This window comes from Polypterus senegalus, chromosome 7, assembly GCF_016835505.1.
Source record: "Polypterus senegalus isolate Bchr_013 chromosome 7, ASM1683550v1, whole genome shotgun sequence".
Lineage (NCBI taxonomy): Eukaryota > Metazoa > Chordata > Cladistia > Polypteriformes > Polypteridae > Polypterus > Polypterus senegalus.
In genome coordinates, this window is record NC_053160.1 from 169,655,603 (window position 1) to 169,668,792 (window position 13,190).

Genomic DNA, 13,190 nt, shown 5'->3' on the forward strand with positions numbered 1-13,190 from the left:
CACCTCTGACTTAAGACTCTGTCCTAACATTCTCACCGTATCTGTGGGGGGTTTGTCTGGGTACTGCTGTTGTTCTGCCTCATCCTGAAGATGTGCACTTTAGGGTGACCGGTCAGTTAACGTGTTGCCAGTGAGTATCAGTGTACCCTGCAATGTGCTGCCATTCTTGTGTCAAGTGCTGCCTGCTTAGCCTGCAGTTTCCCAGAACCGTATATTGAGCCGAGTAAGTAAAGAAAAGGGGTCCATAACATAAAGTATGATGAGCAAGTCCTCGAGACTGCAATGCGAGGATGTGTATTTCATTACAACTTCACTCTGAAATGAACAAAACTGTAATTATGAAACACTGCTGTACAAAGGTCAAATGAGGAGACTCTGCTATAAACAATAACTGCAGTGATTTCCATGTATACGGTATACAGAAAACAAGAGGAAACAAAAGAGACAAAGCATCTTTATTAGCAATTGTTCTTAACAAGAACTTGTGACTACTACACACCATATCATAAATTACACACAGCTTATTTTTAAAATGTGCGCAGTTTGGAGAAAATAAAAATAAATGAATTGCAAAGCTGATGACTGACTGGTTACAGCTCACGCAGGCGAAGGCAAGAGTCTGGAAATGGTGAAAAAGTTCACATATCAAGGCTTTCTTCGTCTGCTTATGACAGGAAATATTATGTCTAGGAAGTTCTCAAGATCAAAGATGTGAAGCTCATAAGAAAATAAGTCGACTTTAATTGGAGAAAAAGCCTCCCTGTGATGGATAGCGTAAAGCTTGGGCTTCAGCAGCAATTAAACTGCCCAGAGAAGGAAACTGCAGCATAATAAAGTGAGATGAAAAAGTAAATGGATCAAATGTGCTGTTTAGTGAAGCTGATGAATTGCAGCCATAATTTCCACTGGCTGTAATTACGCTGTAATCACTGTTTAACATTCTAATTGTGAATTTTGTCATTGGTAACGCAGTCATGCTCAGTGCATGGCAGCATAATTAAACTCTGCTGTTATTTGACCTAATTTAATTACATTTTATGTCAGTTTGATAGCAGTTAGAGAACATTGCGTTCAACAGATTGACGAGCGAGAAATAAGAAATAATAGAAAAACAAGTGTGGATGTCTCTCGATGGAGGAGTCAGCAACATTCGTCTCTCCTTCAGTGCATTAGCTGTCTACAAGGCACTGAGCTGTCTGTTACTTAGCACCTCGTAAGGAGGTGGCTGAGCCTTCAAATGACTTTAGTGACGCATTTAGTGTAAAATGGGTACAACTAAATAGTGAACTATTATTAGGTATATATTCCCTTTTTGTGTTTCGGTAATTACTGCATAATTAATCATGAACTTTCTAATGAAGTAATATACAGTGCTTGAAAGTTTGTGAACCCTTTAGAATTTTCTATATTTCTGCATAAATATGACCTAAAACATCATCAGATTTTCACTCAGGTCCTAAAAGTAGATAAGGAGAAACCAGTTAAACAAATGAGACAAATATATTATACTTTGCTTATACCTTTGCTTTCAGTATCTGGTGTGACCCCCCTCTGCAGCAATAACTTCAACTAAACGTTTCCAGTAACTTCTGATCATTCCTGCACACCGGCTTGGAGGAATTTTAGCCCATTCCTCCGTACAGCTTCAACTCTGGGATGTTGGTGGGTTTCCTCACATTAACTGCTCGCTTCAGGTCCTTCCACAACATTTTCGATTGGATTAAGGTCAGGACTTTGACTTGGCCATTCCAAAACATTAACTTTATTCTTCTTTAACCATTCTTTGGTAGAACGACTTGTGTGCTTAGAGTCGTTGTCTTGCTGCATGACCCACCTTCTCTTGAGATTCAGTTCATGGACAGATGTCCTGACATTTTCCTTTAGAATTCTCTGATATAATTCAGAATTCATTGTTCCATCAATAAAGGCAAGCCGTCCTGGCCCAGATGCAGAAAAACAGGCCCAAACCATGATACTACCACCACCACCATGTTTCACAGATGAGATGAGGTTCTTATGCTGGAATACAGTGTTTTCCTTTCTCCAAACATAACGCTTTTCATTTAAACCAAAAAGTTCTATTTTGGTCTCATCCGCCCACAAAACATTCTTCCAATAGCCTTCTGGTTTGTCCACGTGATCTTTCGCAAACTGCAGACGAGCAGGAATTTTTTTTTGGAGAGGAGTGGCTTTCTCCTTGCAACCCTGCCATGCACACCATTGTTGTTCAGTGTTCTCCTGATGGTGGACTCATGAACATGAACATTAGCCAATGTGAGAGAGGCCTTCAGTTGCTTAGAAGTTACCCTGGGATCCTTTGTGACTAAGCTGACTATTACACGCCTTGCTCTTGGTGTGATCTTTGTTGGTTGACCACTCCTGGGAAGGGTAACAATGGTCTTGAATTTCCTCCATTTGTACACAATCTGTCTGACTGTGGATTGGTGGAGTCCAAACTCTTTACAGATGGTTTTGTAACCTTTTCCAGCCTGATGAGCATCAACAACTCTTTTTCTGAGGTCCTCAGAAATCTCCTTTGTTCGTGCCATGATACACTTCCACAAACATGTGTTGTGAAGAGCAGACTTTGATAGATCCTGTTCTTTAAATAACACAGGGTGCCCACTCACACCTGATTGTCATCCCATTGATTGAAAACGCCTGACTCGAATTTCGCCTTCAAACTAACTGCTAATTCTAGAGGTTCACATACTTTGTACTTTTGCCACTCATAAATATGTAATATTCGACCATTTTCTTCAATAAATAAATGACCAAGTATAATAATTTTGTCTCGTTTGTTTAACTGGTTTCTCTTTATCTACTTTTAGGACTTCAGTGAAAATCTGATGATGTTTTAGGTCATATTTATGCAGAAATATAGAAAATTCTAAAGGGTTCACAAACTTTCAAGCACCACTGTAAGTTTCCATCTTAAAGGTGGATTAACAATATTTTTGTATTCAGTAATTTCATTTTAGGTATTATACTCCTAGTAGTACTGAGCAGAAGTAGGGAGCAATCCTGGACATGGTCTACTTTAGGGCAAACAGTGTGGTAGAAATTTAACATCTCTCTATTATATAAAAAACCTGAGATGAGAAGAGACTTTTTTCAAGAGATTTTTTTCAAGTCCCGCCCTCCTCTCAACCTAATTTAACCACGCCAACCGTCCTCTTACCTCTCATTCGTGTGAATGCTTTTGACAGACACAGTTCCTGTGATCTCAGCTCTTATAAATTGTAATGTTTTCCTCACTTTAAGTTCCCAATTAAAGAAGACTTATTATGCCCAAATCGTATTGAAGAATTTCATCACAAAGGGTTATCAACAGAAGAAATGAGTACACAGGCAATCCTAGCACAGAAAAACGATGAAGTCAAACGAATTAACGCCAAACATGTTGATCGGTTACACGGCAGATTGGTTAAATGCGTATCAATAGACTATGCTGAAACAGTTGGTGGAACGTGAAAACATCAACTTACAATATCCTGAAGAATATCTACAACCATTAACACTGTCCGGTCTTCTTCTGCATGAATTACTGTAGAAAGACGTATGTATCCAAGGAAAGTAATGTAGTACATATTCCGCAGATAACATTAGACAACAAAGGAGTTCTTGATATGCCGTTCGGATTAAAACGTTAACAGTTTCCCTTTAGAATAGCTTTTGCAAAGACAATTAACAAATCTCAGAGACAAACATTCGAAAAAGTCATTTTATTTAATACAGAGAAAGAAATGAAATTCACTCAAGGGCAGTTTTGAAAGTCCAAACACGGAATCAAAATTCAATGCGATATCGACGAAAATGTAATTCCAAAAATTGTTTTTACTAAAGTTTTACAGTTAAAGTGTAAGTTTAAAAAATATTTGCATGTTAATTTTAAAGTCAAACACAACAAAATCGTATTACGCAATGAATAACTCTAATGCAACAGGAAACATCATTTTCTTTCAAATCATTATGTTTTACTATTTTTTCTATGGTTAATTACTCGTTGTAATTTAAATAGTTGGTTCTATTATGCACATGTAACAATTCCCATGACAATAAAAATCTGTTTAAATTGTACATCCACATCCCCATACACAAGTGACAGAACCGCAAAGGGGCTAGTGCACAGAGCCCACCTGGGGGTTGGCGAGCGAAGCGAGCAGGTTTGCCCCCTAGTCTGATTAAAGAAAGAAATGTCCCCTAATGGGACGAATCAGTTATCAGGCAGGAAAAGAACTATTCATTGTATCTTTTAGTTACTCCTCAGCAAAGTGCCTTGGAGGGAGCATTCTTCAAAAGCAGTCTGTTATAGCCTGGTCAGCATGATCAGGATGGTCAGAGAAACAAAGGATAGAGGTTCATTTTATAAACTGTTGAACTTACATACAGTGTCAATCAATACACACGTTTCACTCTGGTAGATTCATTGATTTACACACAAATGAATTTATAGAAAATAAAAGTCTATTATATACAATTTCTTTGCGTATAACAACTATCCATTCTCGTTGTTTATGGGACATCTGCTGATTTCTTAGTCATCTCTTAGTCATCCTTCAGTACATTTTGTATATTACATCGACCTTTCATCTGGTACATTCTTTATTTACTTGACCATCTCAGTATTTTTCCTAAACCAGTTCTTACATTTCAGTGTACATTTTGTTGTTCACTTCACCTTTATCTCGTTTCTGATATTTATTAACCCTTTATGCTATTTCTTAAAGATGAATGCTATGTTAACCTAAAATTATTCTTCCACAATAGACATCTACAAGTCTTCATCATTAGCATGACTCTGTGACAGTTTTCCTGTTTAGTTATGGTACATACCAAATACATTTAAATTATTAAAAAATACATATATACACAGTGCCTATAGAAAATATTCACCCCCTGGATGTTTGGAAATTTTATTGTTATACAACATTAACTGACATTGGATTTCATTTGGCTTTTGTGACAACAGCAAAAGGCTTTTTAATGTCAAAGATCTCTGGAAAGTGGTCCAAATTAATTACAAATGCAAAACACCAAATAACCGATTGCGTAAGTATTCATAAATATGACACTCTAAATCATCACTGGTGCGGAAAATCAGTTTCCAAAATTCACAGAATTAGTTTACTGGAGATGACCTGTCCAGTGTTTCAATTGACTATAGAATAAATGCACTTTAGCTGGAAGGGCCAACTTGTGATGAAGTCAGTATCACGACCTAACTTACATAATGAAAACAAATGAACACTTCAGGCAACTCCGTGAAAAGGCGATTAAAAAGCACAAGTCAGGGGATGGAGACAAAAAAAATATCCAAGTCACTGAATATCCCTTGGAGTCCAGTCAATTCAGTCATTAAGAGATGTAGTACTAGGGTGTTGTACCGTGTTAGCCATTGTGAATGTAGTGAGAAGTCAAGCAAAATGACACCTTTTATTGGCTAACTAAAATAATTACAATATGCAAGCTTTCGAGGCAACTCAGGCCCCTTCTTGAGGCAGGAGCAGTAATGGAGTTCAGAGTCAAAGTATAATTGTGTTTTGGGCTCACTGAACAGAAAGGAAGGGCGGCACGGTGGCGCAGTGGTAGCTGCCTCGCAGTTAGGAGACCCGGGTTCACTTCCCGGGTCCTCCCTGCGTGGAGTTTGCATGTTCTCCCCATGTCTGCGTGGGTTTCCTCCCACAATCCAAAGACATGCGGGTTAGGTGGATTGGTGATTCTAAATTGGCCCTAGTGTGTGCTTGATGTGTGGGTGTGTTTGTGTGTGTCCTGTGGTGGGTTGGCACCCTGCCCAGGATTGGTTTCTGCCTTGTGCCCTGTGTTGGCTGGGATTGGCTCCAGCAGACCCCCATGACCCTGTCTTCGGATTCAGCGGGTTAGAAAATGGATGGATGAATGAACAGAAAGGGAGAAAGTTAGCATTGAAAAAGTGTGGGAGACTGAAGGTGAGACAAAATACTTAGTTTGGTACTTTAATGGTGTACATGTGGGTGAGCCACGTCACCACACAGACTGGTATGGTATGTAAGGTTTAACTTAAAATATTAAGTTTTAGGACACTCAGTTCTATGTTTTACCTGTTTTGAAACATTTCAGACTCTTCGTCATGTTTCCTAAGTTGGTAGAAGACGAAAGTAAAAAGAAGGTCAATTGTGTCAGTCTGGGCATGACAACACTCTGAAAACATTAAACAAAGAAGACTCACATGGTGCCACCACCTCTAATGGTGTTGTGCCAAGTATTTAACATCTTCACTGACATTCTGAAGTTGACTTTAAATCATAGAATTGGGTTTACAATGAGTAAAATAGAAGGCAAAAACTCCCATGGAAAGGGTGCAAAAACAATAGAAAAAATGAACAAAGGGCCCACAACATGATGAATGACATTCAGATTTGTTTAACTGATGACTGTAAACTGGCCCTGGTGTGAGCGAGTGAGTGACTGACGGTGTGTCTGGGAGTGTCCCCCACCAAAGTCTTCGGCCCATCCAGGGGTGGTTCATGTTACTCCTGGGATAGGATCGGACCCCTGTGACCCTGAAAAGACTTAAGTGGGTTTGAAGTCTGTGTATTTATGTGTGTACTGTACATTTCAGTCCTACTTTATAAGGTTTATATACTAGCTGTGATTCACTATCAATGCACAAGATAACATTCTTAAACCCGCTTAATCCAAGTTTGGGTCACGAGGGTCCTTAGTTTATCTCAGCAGTGTCGGGTGGAATGCAGGAACTAACACATGGGTTTCAGCCACCAATACACTTAGCACTTACATTGTAGGGGACATGGAAGGAAAATCTCAAGTCGCTTAACAAATTATGCTCTTATTTTTTCACAGGAAGGGCTTATTCCAAAACTCTACAACAAGCACCAGTCCCTCTGCTTCCTAGAAGGCTTTGTGAAGAACGCTATGCTACTCAGTTCACAAGCAGGATGTTGTGTGCGGGAAATGTGGAGGAGGACAAGCGTGCAGACAGCTGTCAAGGGGACAGTGGTGGTCCACTTGTGTGCCAGAGGCCTGAAGGAAGCTGGGTTGTTTATGGGGTGACATCTTGGGGCCATGGCTGTCGCATCCAGGATTCACTTGGTGTTTACACCAAAGTGTCAGCCTTTGTGACGTGGATCAGGCGGGTGACCAAACTGTGAAATGAGAAAAGCTGAAAAAGTCTGTTCTAGACATCGGACAACAGTCTGTTTGGCCCAGCCTGTTACACCTGCACACAGTGCCTGTCATTTTAAACATTTGTACCATTGTACAAAGTACTTTTCAAGACTTTCTGCACTTAGGTAAAATGAAAACATTTAATGAAACCTGACAGCAGTTCCCCAGTCTGCAGCCATGTCCTGCTGTCACTCAGGGACCTGTCTTTGGATTCGGAATGCTGTCAGCTCTGTCACATGCATGTGTGCGATACTGTGGAGAGCAGGGGAAAACACTTGGAGTGTGTGGCGTCTAACAGCCTGACGTCTGATGGGTTAGGAGCGGTGCTGTCATTTTAATTTGTGTGACTGTGTTGATGTCCCAGAAATGAAGATTTACATCTTTGAGCTGATAAATTATTTGTTTTGTGTTTACTGAACATTTAAACACAGTGTTCTATGTACTATATTATATAGTGTCTATCTATCTATCTATCTATCTATCTATCTATCTATCTATCTATCTATCTATCTATCTATCTATCTATCTATCTATCTCACATATAGCAGCTTTTATAGTGTCTTCCATATCTACCTATGCTTTAAACGGTCATCGATTGTTTCATAGCTGTTTTGTTGTTTTTCTTTTTTCTCTATCAACAGTATGGACCAAAGTAGAAAGACATTTCAATCGACACGTTACATTATGTCTTTAACTACCTTTTATCCACACAGCCTCTTTATTATATTTAGCAATATGGTTTCTCATATACTGTATGTAAATAAATGATAAAAACGCTGCTTGCCGTTATACAGTATTATAAAAGCCTGTTTAAAGAAATGGTATTATATGTGTTAACATTGGTGCTCTTTTTGTATTTTTCTTGTACATTTTTGTTTATTTTAAAGGCATTACTTGTATGTAGGATATTTTGGATGGGTGCTTTTTCAGTTTACATGAAGTACAAGTTATTTCCTTGTTGATTTTGACATTTTGTTTCCTTTAAAACTGAATACTGAGGACATATTACAGCGCTTTTTTCTTTCCAGATTAAAATTACATTTCCACATCAGTTTATTTCAGGGACTCACAAGACAGACCCAGGTTTTGTCTGAAGAACAAAAAAAACACTTAAATTGTTGAACAAAATATTTGGTTTACTTGTGGTCCCTGCACAAGCAGACATGGGTGCAACATGGGGTTCGTTTGTACTTCACGCTCAGAACGCGTACGCGCACACCTCATGGCTGCCAAGTGTTCTCAGCGTTCATTTGATGCATCCTCTGAGTGCATTCTCAGAAAGTAACACGACATGTGCGTGAGTTGCAGTACCAGCAAAACGTCGGGGGACAGTGTGATCAAGTTGGATCGTAGTCTCTGTTTATTATCTACATGTGACAGAAAGCCGCTATATGGATCCTACAGGATCGATGTGCGCGCTTCGATGTTTGATGAATGGTTCAATGTGGTGAAGCAAAATGCCGACATACAAATGCATTTGTGGTGCTTTTATATTAAAGCATTGCATATTCCCCATTGTAATGACACAATACATTTTTAAATTCTCACATATCATCTTATGTGTCGTCTTTTTTTTTTTGTGCACCTTCACAACATCATCAGAATGTACAATTGCGTATTTGAGCCACAGAGAAAAAAATTAAGGATTCCATGAAAAGGTCTATTTTTTAATTAAAGTGGACATTTCGGCTTTAATCGTGAAATGTCCACTTTAACCTTATAGTTTATCTTATCATTAAAGTAGACCGTCGTAAACGTCATCTTAAAACCGACCCAGTTGTTATTTGCTACATGCTTCTGGGGCTTCCTACTGCTCTGACAGCAGCGGCAAGCAGCAATAGATTGCCACACAGAACACGTTAAATTTATGATATTCCAGCTCTCTGCACATTTAGAATCCTTAGATTTATACTTGACTAGCTGTCCCCCCGCGGCTCCACCCACATTGAAGTGAGACAGGACAATGAGGAGGGACCTGCCCTCCCCACTCATGATGTCACGCTTCCCCCTCCCCTCGGCCCACAGCCTCTGTCTCGGATTAGCATGAATATATCGCTTCCGCAAGCCAACTGTGATTCTTAGCACGATCAGAGAGATTGTAAAACCAACCGGAATGTTCAAGCAAATTCTAGAAAAAAAACCTGATCTACATCCGTTAAGTAGTTTTCTCGTTTGCTAGCTAAGCAGATGCCCCGAGGCTGGCACATGAGTGAGAAGGGTCCAATCGCCCCGCTACGTCTCTCGGGGATTTGCGCAAATAAATCGGTACCGCAAGTGAACTATGATACTTAGCACGATGAGGGAAGTCACACTCATCAACTGGAATGTTCAAGCAAATTATACAAAAATACCCAATCTAAATCTGTTAAGTAGTTCTTTCATGAAAAGCGGACAGACATACAGAGAGAGAGGCAGACGTTGGATTTTATATATATAGAGAGATATCACTTTCATGATGAAATGCATTAAAGCATGTATATTATATTTTACTGATAAATCGTTAACATTTAAATAACGAATACTGTTAATGCTTACACGTGGGGTGGCACGGGAGCAGAGCACTAGCGCTGCTGCCTCTTCAGGGAGTCACGTCCCTGGTGTTTCCTGGTAGGTTTCTACACTGTGCTCCGGTTTCCTTCCAAACACATGAAGGTTATGGAATTTAGAGATGCTAAAATGACACAAGTGTATGTGTGTGCTTCTATTCACCTTGCGATTTAGCTGATGCCCCATCCAGGGATTTTGTTTCTGTCTCTCGCACCAATTCTTGCTGGAATGGGCACACCTCTGGATTGATGGATGTAATCATTAAACATCCTTTTCACAGATATTGTGGCAAGGTGTCCTCGGAATTTAATAGGTATTTCTGGCAATTCACAACACAGCGAAGCCAAACATTTTCTCACCGTGATGATATCTCGCACTGCCACCTGGTGGAATCTTCCAGATTTACGTAAAGTACACACGCAAAATGCTTGTTTAGCTGTAGTGTCTGCTGGAGCACACGTCTGGTCGTGTGAAGTATAAATCCGGCCTTAGTATTACATGATGTGCAATTTCACATATCAGATATGAAGAATATGCATTTTAAACATTTGTGTGTTCTTTGTGGCAATTTGTATGTGCTTGGCATTACTTAAAATATTATTTTGAGATATCCTTCTTTTAATCTTTATATAGTTATGTAAATAAGTTCTTAAAAAACATCCATTAATTTTGTGCTTTTGTGGTAGATTCGTTTAGTTAAATTTGATCGGGAATCAGTAACTAACCACATTATCTAAAAATGATTTCTGTTTCTGTCCCGGTAGGTCAAGTAGCCTGTTCTCTCGTATTAAAAACAGCTCTTCTCTATTACATTATATCAAGGCTGTAACGTATGCTTTACTGTTGTGCTTTTCTGCCGTTACATATTTCTTATAAATTACTTGACTCATGTAAGCTTGTTGACTACATAAACCACTTTGTGATTGGACTTATTATGGAACATGCTATATCAAACAACGAGGAGCCAACTCATTAGAGAATTTACAACACCAAGGGTTGCACAGAAGCAGAGGCTTTATTGATGCTGTGTTATTTTGACAAGCACTGAATTATTTGAAAGGGCGAGATCATGTAAAATGCTGCAAAACGACAGCTGAATGGCCTGTTCTCGTCGCAATTGTTGTAATGTTCTAAAGTCACAGAATAACTGAACCTTTTCACATCTAAATAGAGATGGCACATCGTTTACCGCTACTTCTCTTACAGATCCGCTGTTCTGGGTTTGACTGCCTTTGGAGAGTTTGCAAATTCTCTCTGTGTTTGTGTACATCTTGACCCTACCTCCCCAATGACTTGTACAGTGGAACCTCGGGTCACAACCGTAATTCGTTCCAAAACTCTGGTCGTAACCTGATTTGGTCGTGACCCGAAGTAATTTCCCCCATAGTATGTAAATACAATTAATCCGTTCCGGACCGTACGAGCTGTATGTAAACATATTTTTTTAAAGAGTTTTAAGCACAAAAATAGTTCATTATACAGTGAACCCTCGTTTATCACGGTTAATCCATTCCAGACTCTACCGTGATAAATGAATTTTCGCAAAGTAGGATTCTTTATTTATAAATCTAATATTTTCGCAGTTAGAGTATAGAAAACCTGTTTACGACCTTCTAAATACTTTTTTAACATTATTAGAGCCCGCTAGACATAAAATAACACCCTTTAGTCACCATTACACTCGTATTACCCAATATATTAGACAAAATAAGAGAAAATAAGACATATTAGACGTTACAAATATCATATTACTAGGCGCATTCGCCTTTTAAGGCAACTGACTTTTATCCTCAGTTTTTCTGCGCTCCATGTGTACATCAGGCATGTAAGTGTAGGGAATGAGAACATCAAAGTGCCCATTCATAACATTTCCCGAAAACCTAAGTTTTGTTTTTATCCCCTCAAGTGCCTGTCCAAAGTCGTACAATGTTAGCCCGAATCGCTAAAGACGGAGTTTCATGCACTAAATAAGCTATAGATGAGAATAAGCAAGCACCATCTCCCCTGATATTTACTACGCGGTGAGGCATTTGTACTCCATCAACATTAATTATTTCCAGAGACATAATTTTGTCTATTTTTCCAGCGCATCGCGCACAAAAGCAAGGGAACGATGGGAGCACCAGAACTCTGCTCACATCTCGTCGCTTCATACTTCAAGCCGCAAGTAGTAAGTCTGTAATAAGCGGAATACCGCTACGATTTGCACTCACGGGATGGAAGGACAATCCCGAACGCTTTTATATAGTAGATTATTGTACTGTACATTTAATTGCACACAACCACTAACCTATAAAGGCACAACCTCAGTAGGAGAGTCTTCAGAGGTGGTGTAATATCTTCAGCAGGTGCGTTGTTGTCTTCTTCCGCTGAAGGAGTACTAAGAGTAGGCAGTGGGTGTCTGTGTGCGCGGCTGATGAACATCTTGATAGGCAGTTGCTGGCGCTGTCTTTTCATATGCGTGAGGAGGCTTTTGTAGGGTATTGCCATCTTTAATAATATCCAAGAGTTTCACCTTCTCCTGGATAGTAAGCATCTTCCTCTGGCGCGTAGTTTTATTGTCAGAAGGCTTAGAAAAAGCAGCACGTTTAGGAGCCATCGTAGGGCTTAGATAAAAGTTCTCAGAAAGTGCAGGCCTAGTGACGCAATCGTGTATGAGAAAAAAATCGCGATAGAGTGAAGCTGCGAAAGTCGAAGCGTGATATAGCGAGGGATCACTGTACCATAGAATGCCCAGTGTAATAGTAAACTAACTGTAAAAACATTGAATAACACTGAGAAAACCTTGAACAGTGAAAACTAACATTGCAAGAGTCCACGCTATAGCCTTACGAACCTCTCTCTGTAAACACTTTTTTTTAATGAGTTTTAAGCACAGGGAAAAAATTAAAATTTGAAAAATCCTTAATTTATACAAAAATTAACCATAAACAACCAAGAAAACTAACCTTGCAAGAGTCGAGTTCTGGCATGAAGGAAGTGAGGAGGAACTGTGTGGAGAGGAGATTTTAGTTTTGAGGTAGAGTCTGTGACGATGCAGGTTCGCTGCATGTTCCCATCTCGCTTCCGGGAGCCCTTAAACCCGTCACCGTCGGTAATGTTACCAATGAGCATGACAGTGAGGCACTACAATGGAGCAATCGGACAGTTCAAAAAGTGCCAAGTGCTTTTATTAAAATCAACAAAACAACAATCAAAAACAAAGTCCAAATTAAATAAAGTGCAGTGCTTTCAGAATCCTTCAATAAATAAATGATCCCATAAAACAGAAGTGAAGTGGAGGTTCAAATCCAACTAGAAAAAAGCCTTCATTAAATACGAGATTAAAACAATGCTCGAAGCAGTCTCTTTAAAAAAAAGCCCGGTGCATTCTTTAACTACCTTCTTGGCCTTACTGCCTTCTTTAATTGCCTTCTCACGCTCTCTCTTTTTCTCGTTCGTTCGCTCGCTCTCTCACTCGCTCGCTGCACAGGGAG

At 39.4% G+C, this 13,190-nt stretch overlaps 1 protein-coding gene across 2 annotated transcripts in view; it reads left to right on the forward strand.

Moving 5' to 3' along the window:
* Positions 1–8,129, forward strand: part of prss12 (serine protease 12) — a 138,091-nt gene extending 129,962 nt beyond the window's left edge. For both annotated transcript variants that reach the window (XM_039759608.1, XM_039759609.1), the window contains exon 13: positions 6,844–8,129. In XM_039759608.1, the coding sequence (XP_039615542.1) occupies positions 6,844–7,151 (308 nt within the window). In that variant the 3' untranslated portion in view covers positions 7,152–8,129. The remainder of the gene's footprint in view (positions 1–6,843) is intronic.
* The last annotated feature ends 5,061 nt before the right edge of the window (positions 8,130–13,190 follow it).